Consider the following 25,236-nt stretch of genomic DNA (forward strand, 5'->3'; position numbering starts at 1 on the left):
TAGTGCTCTTTATCTGAATCAAGCTGCTTAGAATGTGCTGGTTTTCCTTTGATGGGTACTTGTTGTTTTTTCTCTTTTTCCTGAAATCTGCCACTACAGGTGTCTAAATATTATGCCAAATCTCAGTAGGAATGCCAGCCAAATGGCAACAACGTGAGGCTAAAGCAAATCAGAAAAGTCAAAATACACATCTCTGCGTAAATCTCTGAGAAATGTATCGTCCCTCCTCTCTGTCAGACTGTGTTTGCGCTCCATTCTGTGCAAACTTTTGTTTACGCAGCGACTTAATGGGTCGTGCAGGCTTGTTGTTGACTTTTCATTGCCAGTCTGGTGAGTTTGTCTAGTCTGTCCTGCCGCATTCTTAATGCCACAGACAAATCTTTGAAAAACTGAGCATCCTCCGTCAAAGATCGCTCGTTTCTTTGCTCATCTTCTGGAATCTGAGTGAACGGCAAAGATCTTCCCGATCAAACAGCTTTTTTTTTCCCGGCTGTGTGCGTTTCCACACTTCCATCCCACCTATAGCTTTAGAGACGGTGTCATGGCTCTGCTTATTTAACCCTAATCCCTGATAGGGGACATTTTTGTCCACTTGGGGTGTACTTTCTCCTCTAATTTCACACTGGAATTAGTGATACTCATCGCATTTGGTCCAGTTGTGCATTTTTGACTATTTTTTCGAATTTCAAACACACATCATATCCATTGCAATTTTTCATTGTGTAGAAAAAAAAGTCCTTAATTTCTGAAAAGGAACATTTTTGTCCCCTTTTTAAAATGACCTAAATACATCATATATTAATATTTTTTTCCACTTTTTTTTCTTTCATAAATCTTTTATTCCACTTCAGTTCTAATCATAACTACCAAGTTTTCAATTATTTTCAAAAAATTAAATATTAATCGTTTTAGAAGGGGACAAAAATGTCCCTTTTCAGAAATTAAGTTGTGTTTTAAATCAGGTACGAGGGTTAAAAGACCAAATACCTGGAAAGGGAAGCGGATCAGACTAGCTCATCACACACCTTCATACAACCAGTCGGCGAGCCCGTTGAAGATGACTCCTTCCATCCCCGAGGAGGTGATTCTCAGAGAGTTGCTCCTCACATCTGACTGGTAGTAGATGTTGTTCTCAAAGATGTAGATCTCAAAAGAAAGAAGGGGACGGAAGCAGATGGATGCAAATTTACTTTCGTTTGTCCCTCTGAGAGCTATGATTTTTCACAGCAAACCTACTGGTTCAGTTCACCGTTCGGTATTTGCATTCCGGCTTCCATCTGTGTTTTTAATATTTGCATTTGCCAAAGCAAACATGTGCTGCCTTTTCAGCAATATCCTCAGCCCCGGAGAATTCCTTTTGTCCTGCAGTCATTTGTTTCCACCAGGTTACTGGTGAAGTGGACGGTACGCGTGCTCATACCTGCAGCTCACCTAAAGGCTACCCGTAATCCGCTGAAAATGATTTGCACATCAAAAAATGTTTCCTCAACATATTCCTGAAGACCATTATTGCATCTTTTCAAAGAAGCCAACCTTTTAGCAGACACCTCACTTAAGACACGCCTACAGAAGTGTGCACTGCAAGAAAGCAACCATCACTCTTTTGCCTTTTGTATACACGAGTCATCGGTAAACAAGTTTTGGGAAAAGATCTGTTTAAAGGATCCGGACACATTTGTGTTCAGACTGCTTAACAAAGGTGGGTAAATACGCCGCGGACCAAACTCTGAATGTGATCAGATCCTTTATTATACGTCCTAAGCGCGCTCACACATGCATTTAGAATCGTCCACTTCTGATCGAATCACCCAGGACGCGCGAGCAGGACCTTAAAGATCCCTTCCAACTTTCAGCCTCCATTTCTGTATTTTGCATCTTATTTAGTTCACTTCCCGTCGCAGATCCATCACGGGATGAAAACTGAACACATATCTTTGCCTCCATCCTCTTTTATTCTTCCATTCTTACTGCACATCTAACCCCCAGAACGCAGCATCCTCCTTCTGTAGATCTTGAATTCCATTCCATTTTATCATTATCACACCGATATCGAGTTTTACTCTTTAAGTTTTTACACTGATGGAGTTGTTACAATTCCCTTTTCATTGCTGTTATAGATGCACGCAATTTCGTATAAAATTGCTGAATATTCAAATATTCGCACCTGAGCCATTAACAATGTCAACAATTTTACAATCAATTACCCAGTAAGTGATCGGAGGCAGCAGGAAAACGCATATTCAGATGTTTTCTCGGCATTATCAATGGAAGGAGCCGTTAAATCACCTAAACTTTCTTGGCTCGATTTATTCATCGGAAGAACCAGCCTTGTAATATGAAGGGGAAATGAAGAGGCAGCAAACATAAAAACAGGGAGACGGTGCAAAGTATGAATGTAAACAGAGGGTGCATTGTATCAGAGAGAAACACATCATTGGAGCAGATCCCTCTGGACCGACAAGGCTGCGTGGATGTATAAAAGGAAGTGAGGTGAGAAAAAGAAAATGAGAGAAAGGATCAGCCCTACCAGCTGCTGTCCTTGTCTTCCCCAGGCTGCATGTTGGAGCACGGCGTTCTGAACCTCTGGAGGGTTGAGCTCCCACACTTCCCTGACAAGCACACACACATATATATCAGCCACCATCTGTTTCTGAACGCCACCCAGGTGAATGCAACGATGGAAAAAGCTCAGCTTGGCTCACCTCGTGTAGATGTCGTAGACGATGTAAGAGGCCGTGTATGAATATCTGTAAACCTGCAAAGAGAGTTCAGCCCATCATATAAAGCAAACATTGATCCATTACTGATACCGTGTGGCAACGTTAAAGAAAACAAGAGGCATCAAAGCAGCTAAAAGTCAGCTTCTACAACCAGTTCAGGCCACAAGACGAAATAACTCATAAATAAAACATTTCAGACATCGATAACAACACTACACCCACTTGTATTGAACTTCCACAAACTGAGGAGAACTCGCAAGAAGCAGAACTCACAAAATTGAACACTTTTACCCACTTACAGGCAGGCCTCAAGCTATTCCTGCGTTTCCCATAATGCAACATGACTGCTGTTTGCGTCATGTTGGCATCATCTTGGCAACTAGATATAGTGGAGCGCACCTTTCTAGTAGCACAGGAGGACCAAATCTTACCTGCACACATGGAAACGCTGTATTTGATGGATTAAACCTCACAGGAAAGACTGAAACTGACCTCCAGCATCGGCGATCAACTGATGTGCCATCCAGTTTGGCTTAAAGCTTTGGTATTATGGCCCATGGAATATTTTTGTCACCAAAAGTTGGTCACATCTCTGTGTAAATCTTTTCTGCCAGCCTAGGTTCCCCTTGGTCCTCCAGCAGGCCTTGTTATAAATGAATGTTCTACTACGCTACGTTTCCATGGACAGTTAACTACTATCCACATCAAAGCTAACTTGAATAACTACAATGTAATTTGCCTTGTTTTCTGAGCTTACGGCACTTTGAAGTTGTGTGAAGAACCAAAACTACAGGATTTACAGTTCAAAACGACTTTTACCTTTATTTCTTCTCCTTAATTCTTTACCTCCAATTGTGACTTAATAGTTGGAAAACTCCTTAAGTCCCACCGTCTGACAATATTATATATAAAAATATCATTCTATACACATCTAGACACATATTCATATAAATATATCGACTATTTATAGAAAATTTTGGCTTCGGCTTGTTGTCCTCACTCAACTGTTGTAATAATTTCCCTTCACATGTGGCAGAACAGTGACTGAACCAAAGTCAACTGGGAGCAACTAAAAGTCTCAGTATGTGATGTTAATTGTATTCTGCTGGGATGTTCCATTGCTATAGCAACCACTCAAATTGCCAAAGAAGTGGTATCAAAGGTGTTTTTAAAAAAAAAAAAAAAAAAAAAAAAACCCAGAAGAAACACATTTTTTCTGCATACATAGATGGTTTAAGGTATAAAGTCATGTTTTTAACATCAATCCCACTCGGAGTCCCTAAAATCAAAAAATCTTTTGTCCTGAAAATGATTAGGTCAAACCTTTGGACATTTATTAGCCGCCGTGGTGTTTTTTAAAACGTGTACCAGGATCCGTGACTTTGTGAACAAATCTAAAACTCAATGCAAGATAATTTTTGAGGAGAAAGAAAGGAATGTTTGCACAAAGTGTAAGTGTTCATGTTTCCCCATCAGTGGTGCAAGCTCAGTCCCTCCTCCTCAGATTCCAAATGTACCAAAGCATCAATTCAGTTCCAATTGTCTTGCTTTTTAGCGACTGAAAGCAGAAAATCAGTTGTCAGGGAAGAAAGAAGCATGCACACAACCGCAGACATGACAAACCTGACGGTAAAGGCTGAGACCTTGTGGATGTGAGTGCGTTTGTGCGTGCAGATGAGTGACGGAGCACAATGTAAATGCCAGCCTGCCGGGACAAAAGGGGTGCAAAGTGTGTCCCCACGACACACACAGGATGGTGGCTTCCTCCCTCACGGTTCAGTTTCCTGGTTACCACCGATGGTGCACCTGCTCACTCTGCCTCTACCTGCGTCTCAGTCAGAGGAGACGACCTCCAACACCAAGCTTGTTTCAGATCCTCTCACAGCTGCAGCTTCAGCCACATCCTTCAGACTTCACTGAGGTAGCCCTGATCATGTTTAAGTGAAGCTCCTCACTGTGAGCTCAGTGGAGAACAGTGTGTTCCCCTCTGAGCTCCCAGTGGGGAACACACTCTGCAACAAAAGGCTGACGACATTCAATGCGATCAAAGCTTGTGGGATTACGAGGATGCAAATCAATATCTACAGTTTTGTTTTTGTTTAATTTTTAATTTTTTTTTTTACATGACTTGACGTTCGGGTGTTTTTTGTTCCATTCAGCTGGGCTTTAATTTCACACTCACCGGTTTGACATCGTACGCGAAGAGCGCATACTTCAGATCTGCAGACAGCGAGTACTTTACAACCTTGAAAGCCACCTGACAAAGAAAACAAAAACAAATTTCAGAATTTGAAGACATTGTGTAATTCCTCTATGACAGATACTAGACGGAAACGAGACACAAACAAAACAAGGTTGTACAGCTCTGGTACAATACAGTCCGGTTGGGAAGTATCTCACAGATACGGCACTGCATAGCACCGCTAATCGTTAAATAATAGCAGCATCCGTTAGAAAAAAGGGGTCTATGAATGTTCGCATCTTTAATCTTTTGCCAGCAATTAAATGCTTATCCGAGGTCGGGTCACTGAGTAAACAGGTCCAGAAGAGAAACCCAGACGTCTCTCTCCCAAGTGTCACTCTCCAGGTCGTTCTGGGGGATCCCAAGGGCTTCCTAGGCCAGAAGGGATATATAATCCCTCCATTGTGTCCTGGGACTACCCTGGGGTCTCCTCGCAGTTGGAGGTGTCCAGAAAACCTCCACAGGGAGGCAACCAGGAGATCCTAATCAGGTGCCCAAACCACCGCAGCTGACTCTTTTTCAATGGGGAAGAGCACTACTACCCAGATCTCGTGACCATAGGTGAGGGTTGGAACAAAGACGGATTAGTAAATCAAAAAGCTTTGGACCCAATATAGAAATAATTCTCACAAACTTGGTGGGGAACAAAAAAGCAAACAAATCAAATGCGGTGATTTATATTTGATAAGTTGACCCGTTATTGTTCTCTGAGCAGATTACATATGTCAATCTTTAAGCTTTGATCCCACAACACTGACCAAAAAAACACAAATGCAGTAGGCAAAAGCTAATCCCCAAAAACCTGGAGGGAATCACAGAGGTTGTGGCATTTCCACAGGTTGAGGCAAAGACTCATATTTTATGGGTAACGTTTCAAAATATAAAAACAATCAGACCACAACAAAAAAATGATTAATTATAGGAATATTAAGTAATCTTAATAAAATAATCTCCTTTGGCTTCTAAAATTGTCTCCCATCTGGTTTGTAGACATGAACGCAAGCAGGCAGTAAGTGATCAGTTTGCCTTCTGGCTGGTGGCGATTGCGAAAATCTTTGGGAGCTGCGACAAAATGTGATCAACTTCAAGGCCACCTCTGCTTTTTCTTTTTCATTCTGCTCACATCGTTTCGACGAGCTTACATCAAATCCTCATCAAATCCCCTTATGCAAGGATTTCATAGTTGTTCTACAGAATTCAGCGAAACATGTTTGTCCCAGAAAAAAAGAAAAAGTGCTTCACAGTGTGGGTGAGAAGATGAAAATAAAGAGATGATGATTTGTCTCGGTACATGCGGATTATGGAACGGCAACAGGATTATAACGATGCAATTAGAAAGCGGCTAAATGTAGGCTCCTCTTGATAGGAAATGCCAAATGTTCCTTGTTAGATTTCACTGAAATGTAAATATGTTAATGCCCCTAGATACTGATAATAATAATACAGATACGTTTAGCAACTAACCTAACGCTGTATTTCACTGTTTGTGAAGAAGAGCTGAGGTTCGGAACCATCAGAAAGCCCAGCTGGGAATGTGACCTCTTCAATCAGGTGTTATTTCGTTCTTATTCTGAAGTAAAGGAGTGATGAGGCTTGTTTCCTGCAGCCTCTGGAGAACCAATCAAAGCAGAGCTTTGGCTTTTTTTCTGTAGCAGCGAGGTTCGGACACGTCTTTAAACTTTTATGCATCTGAATCCAGGTCAGGCTGCGATGCTCCGCTGGACTCTTGTTGCTTCCCTCAGTTTGACTTTCTTTCTTTCGTTCTTTTTATTTTTTAATGTTTAGGCTTCCTGTCTTTATTTCGTCCAGTTAATTCAGCCACGGCATTGTTCAGTTAGTCAACACTCACTTATCATAATTACTGCCACATTGTTCTTGTACTTCCATCATCTACTGTCGTTGTATATTGGTAGCTGTTTCCTGGTCTCGTATGATTATTCAAAATTATTTAGATTTTGGCCTTTTTGCTCTGGTTTCTACAGCACCCTGTGATTTAAAAAAAAAAAAAAAGTAACGGTACACTGTGTAATTTCTGTGGTAACATAAGAACTAAAACCGTGCCACAACAGGTTAAGTCCTCATGAAATGTGTTCTTAAACTGTTCAAAATAATCCATTGAAGGTGTTACGTCAGCTGAAACAGGAATGGCATATAATCATACAATTGGACTAAAGATTTTAATGATAAAATGAGCTGACAAACAGTAAAATAAAAAACAAACAAAAAAAAAAAAACAAAAAAAAACTTACAAATGTGCTGTTGCTCAGAATGACTTCGGTCTCGTTCAGGACAAAGTTGAACTTGATGACGTGGCCGTCTCTGTTCCTGTACACCACCTCCGAATCTGACGAGAGAAAACGTGTGTGTGTGTGTGAGGAATAACATCAGCGGACAGTTCCCATGAAAGTCACTGAACTGAAAAGGAGGCGGGAAAATGTCTTCACTTAATAGGAACAAATCCTTAACTCAAATTTCCTCCCAATTAACAGAAAAATAACCCAGCGATGAATATCATCAACGAAGGCGTGTTGTTCCACGGGTCAGCACAGACGGGTTAGAGGTTTATAGTCAGTGTTTAGTATAAACTCTGATTTTCACTCTACGTCTTGTGTCATTTGGCCCAGCTCAGCCTTTTCTCCCTGTTTCCCTTCCTTAAGAACGCCTTCTTGACAGCCAGCCTTCCATGGAGACCATTTCTGATGAGGCTTCAGTGAACAATAGATTGATCAACTGAAGGTCCAGTTACATCTCTCAGGTCCTTGATTTTCCTAAGAACACTCTTCTGCAGATAGTTTATTGTTTTTTCTTTTTAAGGTTAGGTTGTTTTTAAAGTGTGCCACTTCTTCTTTTGTCATACACTTGTTCTGTTTCTCTAAATTTCCCAAGATCAGACATGTCAGGCTGTCCAGCTAATAGCTCTTTCAGAATCATCTTGTTCGTGTAAAAATCCCAGTTTGTGCCCTTCAAATTGTGTTATCTTTGGCCATTTTGTTCGGTGCGACAAAAGAAATGGGAATCAAAGGTGTGTCTTTGTGACAGGCTGCCAGTAACAAGAAAAACTAAAAGAAAAAAACCGCACACACACATTCCTCTGAAAATGGTGAGGTTCAAGGACTGGACCGACAATGAGTGGAAAAAGCAGCCAATGTTTAAAGAAAAACTTGAGAAAAAGTCTTCAGAAAGTCTACAGAACTATTTTTCAAGACCATTTACAAAGAATACAAGAAAGCAACATGCTACTAAAAAGGTCCATTGTCTTCATAAATCATATGAATACATGGAAAGTTGGCTTCAAAGTGTGCCTCATGTATAACTATGTTATAATTTTGACCTTTTAAACCCCATCCAGTGGTTGTCACCAGTATTTGTTATATTTTCATACCAGCGTGGGCTCAAATATTCAGATGAGGGCTGTTATGACATATGATTTTCACTACACAGTTATTGTGGCCAAAAATATTTACAATAAGAGTATTTTTGTGATATCAATAGAAAACCAAATCTTTAATCAATATGATTTGGTCTTACCAGCCGAGATATCGATATCGATGTTTAAATCTTTTAATATTGCAGTTATCAGTTAACACCGGTCTGTCGCAACAACTCCATTTTCAGTTAAACAAACTCTTCAATTAGACCTTAAAGCTGCCGCGAATTCGTTGTAAACTGAACTGGACGTTGACGATTTGACACTCGAGACCACAAAGGAGGCAATTGTTTGCAGTGATTCTATAATTCATTGTTGGTGATATCACAGCTGTGGCATTCGCCTATAAAGAACCAACGTGAGGATGAAAACTACCATCAGTCAGTAGGCGAGATCAGTCGTAGGATAATAAGTGTTAGCCTTCTAAGAAGATTAAAAGAACAGGAAGAGCAGCCCACCTGCAGGAAAAAAAAGACTGGGGGACTCGGAGTCTGTCGGTTCATTAGCCATGGCTCTGAACCAGCCTGTCAGTCCATTGGGAACACGCAAATAGCCATGCTAACTGGCATGAAACCTATATATGTATGAAATATATATGATGCCCTAGATCTGTTCTTAACACACGGGCCATGGCTTTAGAGAGCTGCATAAGCTCAGAAATATGCGGAAAACAAAGGTACTAAACCAAAATTGGTCATTTGTATGTGACTGATTAAAACCGCAAGACCAGATGTTAGTGTTCTGATAGGTATTTGATTTCTTTTTTTTTTTTTTTTTTTTAATTTAATTGACACTCAATGGGGGGGGGGACCTGAGCCTATCCCAGCTGTCATTGGGCCAGAGGCAGGGTACACCCGGGTCAGGTCGACAGTCGGGCCCCAGCCGGGACTCGAACCCTCTTGCTGTGAGGCGCGCCAACATGCAGCCCACCAATATTCATATTGATCATTATTCTTACTTCCTGCCTCCTGCTTCTGAAGAGTGCAGACGTGTCTCTGCTTCCTCCTGCTGCTTATCGCTTCATTTGCTTTTAAATCATTTTACTTCTTTCCAGAAGTCTTGGATATAATTTTATTCTTTTTCTTTTAAGTGAACCAAGACTTTTTAAAATCATTTTTATTCTTTTTACATCTTATCTGACGAGCCAGCGACTACAATCCTTTCAACATGCCCTGTGAAAGCTGTCGGATATATCAACAAGAAATTTGGGCGCTACAAGTAAGGATTTTTGCCTTAGAAACTGAAATGGGACTTCATGAAACGCTCCCAATGGAATCCAGTGGTAAGAAGTCCACATTTACTTCCAAAGGAAAGGGTGAAAAAACTGCTACCTCCAACTTAAAGCTAAATGATACTGTGTCTTTTCCAAGACTCTGTAAAGGCACGTATGATGGACTTGGTGCAAAGCCGAAGAATCGTCAAACTGTTGGTATCAACAGAGAATATGTAACATCACCCGGAATAAAGTTAACAAACAGATTTTTACCACTGTCAGAGCCAAATGTGACTGAGTGTAACAGACAGAGAGACGGTACAAAGCAGCAGATGGACAGAGAAACTGTGCCGAGTGTCAAGGTCAAAGATACTCTTGTGCTTGGAGACGGAGCCATATCTAATATAAACATAAACAGAATGGTTACATGCAGCTATCCAAGTGCCACTGTCTCTGACATCACAAGATTACTACCAGAGGTACTGGCAAAACACCAAGGGGTGAAACAGCTGATTGTGCACGTGGGTGCAGTGGACATCAGAGAGAATCAGTCTGAAATCTTAAAAAAAGACTTTGAGAAACTGTTTGAGTTTCTTGATAAAGTGACAATACCAACATTCATAAGTGGACCTCTCCCAAACATCGACAGGAGGATCAACAAATTCAGCCGCCTGCTTCAGTTGAACACATGGCTGTCCAAAGTTTGTGAGTCCAGAGGACCTCATTTCATCGAGAACTTTAATCTTTTCTGGCAAAGAGATGATCTCTTTCAAAGAAAAGGCCCACACCTGAACAGAGGTGGAGTGAGACGACTGACGGATAATCTTCTCCACGCTCTGAGGCATCAGAAGGGGCCAGGGCCAGGACCAGGACCAGGACCAGGACCAGGACCGGGTCCTGTGCTGCCGCAGAGAGAGAAGACGAGCCAGAGAAGAGCTCCTGCCTCGCCACCCAAGGACCCAGCAAAGGATTCAGCCACAGCAGCCACAGCAGCACCTTCAGCATCCCAAACACAGGATTCAGCAGCTCCACCATCGCCTTCACCACGGCCCTCACCACAGGCCTGGGACCCACCTGCTGCATCTACACCCTCCAGAGATGTTTCACCATCGTTCTCTTCTCCACCGTCACCCAGGAGATTTCCTGATCACCTTGAAAGCTTGGTGAAATCGGGGATTAAAATGGTTCCTCTCACGCCAAACATGGCAAGATCAAGAATTCTATCCTCAAAGAAGCATCGAGCCCCTCTCCCTCCCCAGCCTACTCCATCGACCAAAGCCCCCCCAGCTTGGCCCGCCCCCACGGTGCCCACAGCTGTCATTTCCAACAGCGTCAATGCTGTTGTCTAGGACACTAAGGGCCTCTGTGTTGGTAAACACCATCTCAACCAGAGGTCCAAGGATGGAGTGAAGAGAGAGACAATCAGACTGTCCAATCAGAGAAACCTTATCCATATCCCTTGCAAGAACACAGCATCCAGTTCAACTATAACTAATCTCAAACACGCAGTACTCAATGTCAGATCTTTAAGTAACAAATCATTCTTAATTAATAGTTTTATTTCCTCTCACAATCTTGATTTTATGTTTTTAACTGAGACGTGGCTCGACAAAAACACAGCAAATGCAGTCCTGATTGAGTCTAGTCCACCTCACTTCAATTTTGTGACTGAAACACGAGAAAACCAGAGGGGTGGGGGTGTTTGTGCCATGTTCAGGGACAATATACCCACCCACAAGTTGTCATTTGGGTTTTTTTCGTCATTTCAGTATGTGTCATTCAAAATGGAGATAAAACAATCTTCCATACTTTATATCACCATTTATAAACCACCACAGAATTGTTTTATTGATGATTTTACTGAACTACTTTCAATTGTGTGCACTGCTTTTGACTGTTTAGTCATAACAGGGGACTTGAATGTGCATGTGGACGTAGCGCATAACAAGGAAGCTAAAGAGCTCACTGCTGTCCTTGAAATGTTTGGTCTAACTCAGCATGTGACTGAGCCCACCCACAACAGAGGGCACACTCTAGATGTGCTCATTTCAAGGGGTGTTGTTATTTCAAACGTGAATGTCGTGGATGTTGCTTTATCTGATCATTTCTGTGTTTTCTTCGACCTATCTACTTTACCCAAAACACCAGCTGGGTCTGCAGTTGTTCGGGGAAGACTCATAAATGACAGAACAGGGACACAGTTTATGGAAATGATTAGGTTTGAGAAAACCCTGTGTTCTGATGTTGATGATCTGTTGAACTCTTACACATCAAGTCTCTTAAATGTTTTGGATACCATTGCTCCTGTCAAGGTTAGAATGGTTAAAAGTAGGCAAAGGGCGCCATGGAGGAAAGAAGAGTCGGTCAGGGCACAGAAAAGGGAGTGCCGGAGAGCCGAACGGAAATGGCGCAAGTCAAAGCTCCAGGTTCATTATGAGACTTACAAAGAAAAGCTATGTGTGTTCAACCAGACTTTGCGTAGAACAAGGGAGAGTTATTTTTCTGAAATCATCAAAAACTGCAGTAACAACTCTCGTGTCCTGTTTGCTACAGTAAACAGATTAACAAACCCTCCAGTTTCACTGCCTTTAGAACTCATTTCTACATCCAAGTGTAATGAGTTTGCAATATTCTTTAATGACAAAGTTCAAGGCATTAAAAATGCAATAATTTCCACAGCACAAATAACTACTCTGCAGCCAGCTAGACACCTAGAGCTGACACATTTCACACCTGTTACTGACAAAACAGTCGAAGAGACCATCTGCAGTCTGAGTTCATCAACGTGCTGCCTTGATGAGTTGCCCACTAGATTCCTAAAGTCTGTGCTGAGCAGTTTGTTACCACAACTTGCTCATCTAGTCAACATCTCACTCCAGACTGGAACATTTCCAAAGGCCTTAAAAACCGCTGTCATTAAGCCTCTTCTAAAGAAGAGCAATCTTGATGCCACAGTACTGAACAACTACCGGCCCATATCAAACCTGCCATTCTTAGGTAAAGTCCTAGAAAAAGTTGTATACCAACAGCTTAGTGACTTTCTCCTGTCTAACAATGCTTTTGATACTTTCCAATCAGGCTTTAGGCCCCACCACAGCACTGAGACAGCTCTGATCAAGGTGACAAATGACATCCGCCTGAACACAGATGCAAGTAGAGTCACAGTCTTAGTTCTGCTGGACCTGAGTGCTGCCTTTGACACAGTTGACCATGCGATCTTATTACAGAGGTTAGAAGACTGGGTGGGAATCTCTGGTCGTGCTTTAAACTGGTTCAAGTCCTATCTGGAGGACAGGAAATATTTTGTTGAAATTGGTAACTGTGTCTCAGACCAAATGGCTATGACCTGTGGGGTTCCCCAGGGGTCAATCCTGGGACCCGTATTGTTCAATCTGTACATGCTTCCACTAGGCCAGCTAATACGCAGCTATAATGTGTCCTACCACAATTATGCAGATGACACTCAGATCTCCGTGTCACTGACGGCAGGAGAACACGGGCCTGTAGATACATTGTGTCACTGCATGGAACAGATCAGTGTGTGGATGCAAAACAATTTCCTCCAGCTAAACTCAGACAAAACTGAAATCATTGTCTGTGGCCCACAGAAACAAAGAGAAAGTGTTATCAGTCACCTTGAGACTCTCTCTCTTAAACCTAACTATCAAGTTAGAAATCTCGGGGTAATATTGGACTCAGACCTGAACTTTAACAGCCACATTAAATCTGTAACATCAGCAGCTTTTTACCATCTAAAAAACATTGCCAGAATCAAAGGCATAGTGTCTAAACCAGACTTAGAGAGACTGATCCATGCGTTTGTCTCCAGCAGGTTAGACTGCTGTAACGGCCTGCTCACTGGGCTCTCTAAACGGGCTATAAGACAGCTGCAGTACATCCAGAACGCTGCTGCTCGAGTCCTGACTAGAACCAGGAAATACGACCATATTAGTCCAGCGCTCAGGTCTCTGCACTGGCTTCCTGTCGCTCAGAGAATGGACTTTAAAACAGCTCTGCTTGTGTACAAGTCTCTTCACGGTCAAGCGCCAAAGTACATCTCTGACATGTTAGAGCCATATGAACCAACTCGGGCTCTGAGAACCTCAGGGAGGGGTCTCCTGCTGGTGCCCAGAGTCAGGACTAAACAAGGTGAGGCTGCATTTCAGTTTTATGCCCCTAAAATCTGGAACAGTCTTCCAGAAGATGTGAGACAGGCCTCAACTCTGACAATGTTTAAATCCAGGCTGAAAACAGTTCTATTTAGCTGTGCATATGACACCTGAAAGTATTTTATCTGCACTCTTCACTTTTTAATTACTTAATGATTATTTTAATGGGTTTTAAATTTCTTTCTTTTTTAATTTCTTTCTTTTCTTTTCTTTTTTTTTATTCCTTTTTAATGGTTTTATTGCCTTCTTGTGATTTTATGTAGCTGTAAAGCACTTTGAATTGCCCTGTGTATGAATTGTGCTCTATAAATAAAATTGCCTTGCCTTGCCTTGCCTATTCAAGTCGTCTAATTATACACATATTCACTGAAATTATTTTAACAAACGCACTGAATCTACAGTAGTTTGACTACTTACAGTTCCCATTAAATATATCTTGAATTAGAGTTCTGGCAAAATATTATAAAGTGAATAGATCTGCAATGAACATTTTGGGTTGGCAACTCTGTCATAAAGCTTGAAACGGGTCTTCCTATTACTCGGTTTCACACAAGAGAGGAACACCTCATGCATAATAAAATCATGTTTATCTCTAAATTCCCGAATTCACATTTGAACCTTCCTCATCAAACTGAACCAGAAGCAGCTGTGCCTCCCTCCCTCTCTTTCCGTGTGAACTCCTGGAGCTCATTTGGAGTGAATTTGTGGCTGATTGCAGGGGAGGCAGTCACTCACTCTGTGGTTTGAGTCCAGGCTGAGTGTGCACTAATACACAAGTATAAAGAAGCCAAAATGGACTCACATTGTAAGGACAAATGACACTGACATAGAGGCTCGTGTTGAGACTGCATCAAATGAAAAAAACATGAACAGGCATCATTTTATGTAATTTTGCAGGTTAGCAACCAGAACGGGCTGCTACACTTTAAAAAGCAGTGCCCCCAGTACTGGAAAATTCAACACACAGCAGCATATCTCTCTGAGCAAGAGGACATGTTAGTAATATTTGATTTCCAACTTTTATAGAGACTTGACATGCGACTAAAATGTCAATGAAAGCTCTATTTCAACATATGTTGGTATGCAAAATGCGTCTTAAAGCTGGTTTGAGACGCATTCCTGCAGCTGCTGCACCTCATAAATGTAGTGCTGTGGTTCCAACAATCCCACAAATGAGATCTTTCGTCAATGAATAGAACTAATATGTAGAACATCTATGGAAATATATTTGCAGGACATCAAGGACGTTTAATAACTGCCCGTGAGACTTTTACAGCGAGAGTGCCACTTGAATCGGTGCATTTGTAATAACATTTACCGATATTCATAATTAAATATGGCTGCCTGCTGCAGTAGCTCTGGACATATCGTTTCTTTCTTTGTATCTTCTTGAGATCTTTTTTACTGAGCTTTCTTCTATGAAAACGCAGGTTTTGATGCTGCGCTGCTGGAATGATTTCTGCTTCCAACTCTGGCACTTTTCTGTATCTGTTATAATGCACAAACAATGAGACGGTGTTTGCATGGAGCAGCTGACTGAGCTTTCCAAGGCTCAAGTCATGCCTGGATAAAGACCCTAAGTCCTGATGAGTGGAAGAGAGGATGTCTAGGACGCAGAGTAGGAAAAAATGGAGAAAAGGAGGAGGAAGTTTCCCCCACTTCTTCCCTTATCCTTTTTTTTTCTTTTCTTATCACCAAAACATAGCTGCTGAAACTTCTTACACCTCTCGACTCGGCGATAAACCTGTCGGATAGATGGTCAATGTTGCTGGTGACCATTTGGAAAACAAATGGTGTGTTACCTGAGTTTTGCTGAAGAACGTCACAATGTTATGTGATATCAACAGCTTACAGGCATAAGGCAGCAGCTGAAGTCCACTCTAAATCGCCTGTGTGATGACACCACTCTGCTTGGATTCTCTAAATCCCGCACTGACGCACATAATGTATTATTTGCATTTTTGCTAAGATTTTCAGCTCCATCATCGTCTGTGATCTTTCCCAAAGAAGATATAGGGTACCTAAATTTGCATTCCAACAGCTTATTTTCAGTTTTATGGAATTCCTGAACTTTGAAGATGCAACTTTAGTTCCAGAGTAACTTTACTGTTATTTGAGGAAAAAGATGTGCCTTTATGTGCAAACGTATGTTCCTGCAACATCAGCTGCTGTTGTGAGCTCATCCACATTAATCAGCTTTTATACTCCATTTCTTTTCTCGCTGGCAGTTATTGTTGACTTTAACGTTGGCCAAATTCACACTCGAATGCACCTGTTAAATCAGATTTTCCCTTCTTAAGGTGGTGGCAACCGAAACAGTGGTGGTGGGCGTAGGGCTTGGACTCAGTCTCTGAAGGCTGACTAACGGGCTTTGGCATTTGTAAATGCAACTATTTAGGAAATGTAGATTAATCAAACAAAGGGCTTAAATAGTGGCACATTCATCAGCAAGAGAGTCATATTTCCTTCCCATTTTTGGGAATATCGTTCCATTCCAAAATATCACGTTTTCTGTAAACGTGAAATCACCGCACTGATGTCATCTTTAACGTTTGTGGATGGGCATTGCAGTTAAATTCTGAATGATTAAAACTATTATTATTATTTTATTTTATTTTTTTTATCAAAGCAAAGCAATTGCTTCAATGCTTTCAAGGGTAATTGCTAATTGAAAGTAGTGAGTTATCTTTTCTGATTCCATATTATTTATATATAATATGGTGAGGTGAATAAAAACTGAAGAACAGAGCACAACGAGTGAAAATTGGACTAAAATGCTTCTAGTGGACGCAAAGAAAACTGAGTTTTCATGCTCACCTTTTTTTTTAATATTTTTGTTTACATTTTGATGCAATACCCCTAAGCTGCCTTTAGTTTTTTTTTTTCTTTAGTTAAGTGATCGTTTTTATTTTTATTCACTGTTCTCATAAATAATGCATCATTCATGTAGATTCATTCAAATGGGTCTTTGCTGAAGATGTAACTTGTTGTTTGTATAACCCTCATTAGCAATTGTTTCTGACAAGCTGAGCAGAGTGAAGCGCTGATCTAACAGATCACCCGCTTAATTTTTCTCTGGCATCGGCACCCAAATGTTTTCCTCATGCTCAGCTAAATCCCAAACAAACTATTAACGGCGCACAACGTAAACAGACGCCTCATGAATAATTCCCTAATGCACGTTTGCAGTTAGTCACACCATACAGGACACTGAGCAGCGATTATACGGTTCCCGTGGCGACGTCGAATCAATGTAGCATCCATAATGCCAACAATGAGCGGGGAAATCGGCACTAAGCTCACGGCGAGGGACGGAAAAGTGATGACAGTGTAACCTGCGTTCGTCTGCTTCCTCTACACACGTATTCATCAGTTTTGTCAATATTCAAGCAGCCACACATCAGTGTGTCGCTGCTGTAAAGCAATCAGAAAGTTGCTTCAGCTGGTTAAATCTAAGACCGGATTACGAACTATGTCAGGTGCACAGGCTTGAGATGGGTTCAGGATAGCGCGAGAAGCTTTTGATCCTCCTGTCTTCATATTTGACAAGCTAATACACAGAATTGCTCTCTACATTCTTTACACGACACAAACAAGAAATAAAAAAAATAAAAAAAGACCATATCAGGAACTACAAAGCAAGACTGCGAAACCAGTTTGTCAGGTGAAGTTGTTGGAAACGACCTGGTGACGGTAACATGATCAGTCGGCTCATATCAAAGGGTCCTGATCGATTCAAGTGACTGCTTTCCTCTTTTCCCGAGGAGTCTTCCCTCATGAATGAATCTTCTTTTCACACGTATACTCTGACACTTTAAGCTCTACTTGTAGTGGGTTCAGTTTTTAAATGATAGTTTGGGGACACCCCAAATCTTAGCTTTTTGTATTTTGAAAACCACAAGTTAGAAAAAGGGCAAATCTTATGTCCACACCATCAGTTTGTCGGGTATTGTGGTTATTGCTAGTTGCCTGTTTTGGTTTTTGTTTGGCTTTACCAAGAATAATTCAATTATGCTGCTGAATGCACGATTTGCTTATCAACATGGCTGTAACATAATCCTTGCAAATACATTTTAGTAACGGTTCATTCTATAATTTCATATGCACCCTAACCCTTAAGGATTATGGGAGAAACGTATGCCGTCACAAGAATACCTCTTTTTGAAGAAGGATCTTGCTTATTTCAGCAGCATGAACCACATTCTGACATATGACAACAGCATGGTTCTGTAGTAAGAGTCCAGGTGTCTGCAGTCCAGTGCTGTCACCCACAGAGAACAGCTGGAGCACAGTGACACGGAAGATTGTAAAGAAGGTTCCAAACCTGCTGCTGGCAAATATCTGCAAAACAATTTCACAGTGTTTGTTGTCTCTGTGCTATTTTCAGAAAATGGGATCTAAATTCTGTAATTCAACATTTTTTCAAGGTTTTATTTACAAAAGCATTAATTACTGGTACGTGCATATTATATCGGGGTTAGTTTACTCTGGATCTAATATGCCAAGTTCACCGGGATGTCAGTTTAACAGCATCCATTTACAATCATCCCCTCATTCGTGATTGCCCAGATCGTGCTCAGCAAAACAATTTGGGCATCAACGTGTGATTGTTTTTGCTCTGGTTTTCTTGACAGGTCTGATATGAAATATCATTTCCAATAACTTTTTTTTTTTTTTTTTTTAAGCAGCCACTGAGATCCAGGAGCTGCAATCTGAAAGCTTTTTTCCCTCCACATTCAAGTTCTGTAAAGGTATGGAAGGTTTATTATGCTGTGCTTAGTTTCCCTCAATCTATCAGTAGCTTCTTCGAGTACTTTCTTAAGACGTCTGATGCAAGTGTCCCTGCTAGTGGTAAATGATGGTGAGCAGCTATTGAGGCCCAGCTCGGAAGTAGGAGAGAAAAGGAAATTAGTCCAAAGATGTCAAGGAAGCAATTTCCATCACGGACATGTTTGAATTAGACCCACAACACCTGCAGTAAATTCACACCCCAGACCTCCCTCGTCTGCCCAGGCCCTCGGCCTTCATCATACGTGATCGAGATTAGTTTTACACCACACAGCACGTCGGGCAATTTCCCTGTTTCATCATCAATCTCAAACGGCTAATGGGACGGCTGACCCTGATGGGCTGCATGGAAAAAGAAATCATTATTGCTTCACTACAGGGGAAAAAAAAAACAAAAAAAAAACAGGTTTTCTGCAGGTTTCAACAAATCAAATTTAAGACTTTCTTGAGAATAATATGGATGCAATTCACACTGTCAAAATTGTGATGTATATAAAAGAATCAGTGGCTCAGAATTACTTGCAAAGTAAAAACTGAAGTCCAGAGCACCTATGCTTTTTATATCGGCATCAGTCCAACTGCTGCCTGATGGAACCAGAGCTGCTGTTTGTAGACATGATCACATGAATCTAGCAGACACTCTGTTGACTAAAACACACAGTTTCTTTATAAACCTGGCTTCAATGTGTCCCGTGAAGTAACTGAAAGGCAGATCTGCCTTCACGTTGCAGTAGGATGTCTAGAATCAAACTGTCATTAGAGTGCCTTCTGCAGACCAGTACGTACTTTTCTTATTTACAAATGCTGTAGTCAAACCCACTGTACCTCAGTTCCTCGGTCCATGGACTTAAAGGGGTAAGAGGAGGGAGGAGAGCAGAAAAACAACAATAGAGACTCTCAAACTGAGCTGAAGTAAGACAAGTGAACCCAGCTAATGATCATCTCCCTTGATGATATTTGCACACAGCTAAAAATAAAAAATGTTGAGTAAAACTTGTTCCAATCGCCACCCATAAAAAGTAAGCCCCACCCTGAGAGCTGAAGGGATTCATTCCTTAGGCTTGATATGAAACATTGATCGTTTTACTTTGGAGACAACGGTTCACCGCAGTTCTAAAGTGGGAGCACTCAGCCAGGCTGTCGACTGCTCTCCTCACAAAAGATATATCCACTGGCACATAAAAACACAAGATGTGCCGAAGATTTTAAGATGTATATCTATGTGGGCCTATTTATATATATTCGAGAGTTTAATATTGTTAACTGGGGTTTCTGTGTTTTGTTTTGTTCGTTATTTCTTGTATTTTTCCGGTTTCAGTGGAATAACTAAGTTGTTGTGTTCCATTCAACTGTCGTCATAAGTCACTGCCCTCCGACTCGGAGTGGGAAGAGCAAATTCTCCAAGTTTCATTACTAAGGTCATTAAGAACCCTGAGTTTCACCTGCTGTCATAAATCTTTGAGCTGTAGTAAAACCTCCCAACTTAACTTAAAATAAATCGTTACCCTGGTGGCGTCATCTTGTGGCCTTTTCCTGGTGACATGAATTGCAGGACAGATAGAAAACCCATTGGAAAACTTACCAACAAGCCCTCTCATACACATATCTCTCTGATAAATAGCTGGAATACCGTCAGGCTGCATTATAAATTACTTCTCCACCTTGCTTCTGTTGACTTCTATAACTTGCTAAAGCCCCACCCAGCAAGTCGTTTTAATTGATGGTTCCTCAAAATAACCTACGTAGGATATTCTCACTGTTTGACCTTGCCTTTCTGAGTCTTAGGTCGGTGCTTTGCAGAATCGAAGCAGAAATCCTCAGCGACAGCGTTGAGTTTCCTTGCGGTATGTCTAGTAGCGCATAAAGAAACACTATATAAACACACGAACGAGGTGGTAACGTTGATATGGAGTGGATGGGGACTTTAAAAAGGCAGAAACTTGTAGGAAAACGTCTAAAGGAGGAGCAGCCAAAAGTCAGATTTTTCTGTTCTTTTAGCGATCTGCAAGGACCCACGAAAAGCTCAAACTCAAAGTTCGGCCTTCATCATAGCGAACACTCATTTCATTATGCGGTCTTCACTATTAATGTCATACAGCCTCTCCCTTGTTTCAGTGGTACCAGGCGCATAAATGGTGGTCAAAAATCTTGGTTGCATTCGGTCCCTGATGCACTATTGGTACAACCACATGGAGCTCGCTTAAGCGTTAGCTTTGTCTTTAGAGACTGGAAAGGATGAAAGCGATGTGCACTGCTGTCACAGGACTGCTCTCAAGCTATGTGAAGAACTGGCTTCAGTGAAATCCTCACTGTTGCTTTTAGGGTCATGCCCACTTAACTGTGGCACAGACGGCGTTTATATGTACGTTTATGTGTGAAAAGAGATGAAAAGATGAAAAGAGATCCAAACGTACGTAAAGCTTTATATGTAAATTTCTGCCTTTGAGTGGACACACAATTTTCGGCATCTGGCCAAAGATTCACTTGATGTTGCAGTCAAATAATTGCCCTGGCTCTCAGTCGATGGCTCAGGGGCACCACCGGGGTGGTTTGTTTGTGTTTTTTCCTTTCTTCCATTTGCTTGGGAATTGTGATATTGTTCGTCCCAACACTGAACAAATAAAATAAAAAATAAAAAACTGGATTAAGATAAATACATCTCAGTCTTTGTCACTTTTCACAAGTGAAGCCACTGCTGATAAGTACTTTTAAAAAACAACCTTCGGCACAAAGTTGCTCCCAGAAATTGAGAAGCGTTTTGTTATTCCTCATTCGTAAGTAACCAGTGTATGAGGTGGCTAGTGAGAGAAATCAAAACGATGAGCTAGGAGATGGTTAAATCAGCCTCCGCTGACTCATTCAGATCAGTCGTGATACCCAAATCTGATGCAGATTGATGGGGAAAAAGAAACTACGTCCCCAGAAGTAACCTACATCATCCGAGTGTGTGTCTGAAAAGCTGAACCCTTCAGCGTCGATAATGAGAAGCCACAGGCCACAGGACTAGTCATTAGTGTTCTCCCTCTGTGGGAGGGAAGGACGCAGCAGGTGGAGGATCTCTGTTTCATATCCAGAGCTGAGAGGCCATCTTTCACTGTCTGCCTCCACCTCTGTCCTTGTGTTTCTCCACCCTTCTGTCACCGCAGTCTCCACAAAGGTGTTATGGATATATTTAGTCATCGGCAGAGACTTTACAGTGGAGGCAATAATTTAGCTGTCAAGTCAGAAAAAAAACTGCTGCCATTGTGTATTCTCCTCTATCAATACCTGCTATTTACTTTCTATTTCTTTCTCTTGTTTTTCAGGGGTTTTTTTTCCATCCTCTGAGCTCAGATGCAATCTGTCACACAGTCGAGGAGCCAGTTAAACAACGCACGAGCGACTGAGATTCTACACTAATGTGAGCGGGAGGACGCGGAGGAATGGCGAGGCACAACAAAGCCCTCTGACACAGATCAAGGTCGTCTGCGGTGCCGAGTGCATCTTATGCAACACGGGAAGAAAATGTAATCAGGAGGTGGAGGCGACATGGCCCGGAGGCAAACCAAGGAGGAGGATGGTCAGTGAACTCAACGGCACCCCACATTAATCGTGAAGAACTTTGAAGCTTCTGTTACCCTCTGACGATAACCACCCCCCCAACACAAACACACACACATATGTTGTGAGCTATGTGGGTTCCGCTTTTGGCTCAAGGACACTTTGACACGCATGGTAAAATTAATGACCGACCACCTGAGCTCCAGCTGTGGCAGCAAAGACGAGGGAGGGCCTCTAACAGCGAGACTCGGACCTTCACGTCCACCCAAATGTGAATAAGACGTTTCAGTGTCAATTCAATATCACACCTTCTCTCCACTAAAAAAAAAATCTTTACATTCCTGCTTCTGATATCCTGCATCTGTTTTTCTGGCAGAAAAAGAGCAAAACAGCTGAATATGACGCTGGCATCTGCTATTCTAGGACTCTTGGATTCAGTGCATAATCTTTCTCACTGCTAAGCCAAATCTTTATTTTTAGGCATGAGTAAACTCTTAATCAATTATTATCTGACACCGCTTTGTTGCTTATGACACCTGTTGACGTGATCACTCTCGGGGCAAGTCAGCTGATACATGCCAGAAATAAGGTCCAGGTTTAAAAAACAAAAACAAAAACGAACTTCTCCTTTAAGGTAGAGTGGGTTTGAAGTTGGGAGGGGATAAAGATGAGGAGGACAGTGTAGGTGACAGATCGGCTCGGGTTCCGTCGTCGTCTGATTACGTCACACAATATGGCTGTCCGCTTGAATGGGAGTACATTGTGATTGGCTGTACGTCGGACAGTTGTGATTGGCTGCAGTAGCCATAGTAACCGTAACTAGGCGCTGTGCGTCGGAGAGTTTTTTGTCTCGGTCTTTCAGTGATCGGCAGCAGCTATGGAGAGCTTATACGAAGAAATGAAATATTTCCTACAAAATAGTGTGTAACCTTGACCACCAGTAGCCCCAAACCTTTAAAATCTAGTTTGTTTTGTTTAATCATTTTGGTCTTGGTTCACTCTGAAGAGAAGCTTCATTTTCAGTTTTGTGTATTGTTTGTGTGCTGAGCAGCAATAACCTCTTTGACTATATGCGTGTGGACTCCTGCATATAAATGTACATAAAAATTGTTCTGTTGGATATGTGTGTATATACATACACTCATATATATATTTACCTACAGTCTAGGTAAATAGGACAAATACACACACTGAAAAATTTGCTTAAAGAAATGGCATCTATCCATCTGTCTGTCGTGAAAGTCGAACGCAACGAAGTTTGTCTGAGCCAATCTCAACTATTTTTTTTATTAAAGATTTTTAACGAAATGTACAGAAACATGTGGCATGTATACACAAAGGTAAATCGGGTTGTAACAAAGTGCAAAACAGTGCCAGGTTTAAGTGCTTTTCAGAGTTTCAACTTTCTTCTATACTAAACATACAATCTAAATATATGCTCTTGAGGACAAAAAAAAAAGGTAAAAAAAAAAATCAGTTTTCTGCTCGTGGATTTTCATTCTTCACATTGAGTCAGTTTCACTGACTCATTCACTGATAATAGGTGAATCTTCACAGCTCATTTGTGTATTTGGCTAAGATGCAACCTATTCAACGTGGTTATTCTGTTACCAGACGCTTCTGTTACATCTGGGTCAAAACCTGGAATGGACTTGAGCAGAGGACCCAGTCTGAAGGTGTACACGCAGGAGGAGTAATATAACTTTCAGCCGCATTATCAAGGTATTTTTGGCCGGACGTTGAGAAACGGGATTTAGTGTGATTTCTGACTAATACCAGAAATGTGGAGGAACTGTGAGTCTGTGTTCTACGTGTAACAATCAGAATCCCTATTGTTTTTGCACAAAGTCTAATTCGTACACAATGACGACCCCCGTCGCCATGGGAGCATTTACCAAACGCTGATGCTGTCCAATTACTTTGTCTCACTTTGTGCAATCACTGTTATTATTCCTTAACTACGGTTTCTGACAGGGCAGGAGGCTTTTGACCATGAGTCACTGCAGCCTGTTGAGCTGTGACACTGCGAGGCCATCTGTGTCTAAATATGCAGGTCAGCAGGAGTCACTTCAGTTACCCTCAGAAAGATCAGGGGCGGAATTTTATCATCGCAGAACATCTTGCGTTATGTAAATAAAAACAGAATGTAACGATTCCCAGATTTCCTTGACGGCAGAATATAGAAAACATATTAGAGAGTAACACTTTTCATTGTTTTCTGAATGATATTTGTTCATCTTGAATTCGATGACACCAACATGTCCAAAGATCAACAGTGGGAGGAACATCTTGAAGCTAAATTAGGTTTATTGACATATAGACAATGGGTATGAAAAAAGAACACCTTAGAGAGGCGGAGTCTCTCAGGAGAAAAGATGGGCCGGGGCTCAGTAATCTGCAATAAACTGTTGAGAAATCTCACAATGTTGCCCTTTTCATATTTAAAGAAGAAAGGGCGGAGCAGGTGGGGGGCTTGGGGGACACAGAGGAAAATCGATATTTGATGTCTGATCTCTAAGCCCAGGCAGCCCTGCATTAAATACAGTCATCATTCTGTCAGGAAATCTCTCGGGAGAACTTCCAGGAAATAATTGTCTGTGAACAGAGTCCCCATGACATCACAAATAAAGGATCTATCGTGCAAAGAAGAAGCCATGTGTGAACATTTTCCAGAAACTCTACATTCTTCTCTGATGCCAATCTCACTTAAAATAGACTGAGGCAAAGAAACAGGTAAAACTGTTCTGTCGTCCAACGAATCAGAAATTTTGGAAAATCATGGACACCGTATCCTCCAAACTAAAGAGCAAAGGGGCAGTCTGGCTTGTTATTGGTACTTTGTTCAAAATCCTGCATTTCGAATGGCACGGGTTCGCATTAGTGCCAATGGAACTGGCATCTTGCACCTCTGAGATCTGGTGGTACTTCGGCACTTTTTCAAAATCTTTTCTGATGCCCAACCATGAAAACAAGAAAATTGTTTGCATGAGGGAGCAGCTGGTTGAGCTTTCAAAAAGCCTAAGTAATGCCTGGAACAAGATCCTAAGTCGAGATGAGTTGAAGAGGAGTTGTCTACGATGCAGAGCCGGAACAAAATGGAGAAAATGGAGGATGAAGTTGAAACCATTTCTTCCGTT

General features: G+C 41.5%; 1 protein-coding gene across 2 annotated transcripts in view; it reads right to left on the minus strand.

Annotated features, from left to right (window-relative positions):
• LOC142391653 (inactive dipeptidyl peptidase 10-like) overlaps positions 1-25,236 on the minus strand; it is a 109,840-nt gene that overhangs the window by 30,662 nt on the left and 53,942 nt on the right. For both annotated transcript variants that reach the window (XM_075477579.1, XM_075477580.1), the window contains exons 4-8: positions 7,212-7,306; positions 4,903-4,977; positions 2,703-2,755; positions 2,528-2,609; positions 1,026-1,146 (exon numbers count right to left, since the gene is read on the minus strand). In XM_075477579.1, the coding sequence (XP_075333694.1) occupies positions 1,026-1,146; positions 2,528-2,609; positions 2,703-2,755; positions 4,903-4,977; positions 7,212-7,306 (426 nt within the window). The remainder of the gene's footprint in view (positions 1-1,025; positions 1,147-2,527; positions 2,610-2,702; positions 2,756-4,902; positions 4,978-7,211; positions 7,307-25,236) is intronic.

The sequence above is a fragment of the Odontesthes bonariensis genome, chromosome 11, assembly GCF_027942865.1.
Source record: "Odontesthes bonariensis isolate fOdoBon6 chromosome 11, fOdoBon6.hap1, whole genome shotgun sequence".
Classification (NCBI taxonomy): Eukaryota; Metazoa; Chordata; class Actinopteri; order Atheriniformes; family Atherinopsidae; genus Odontesthes; species Odontesthes bonariensis.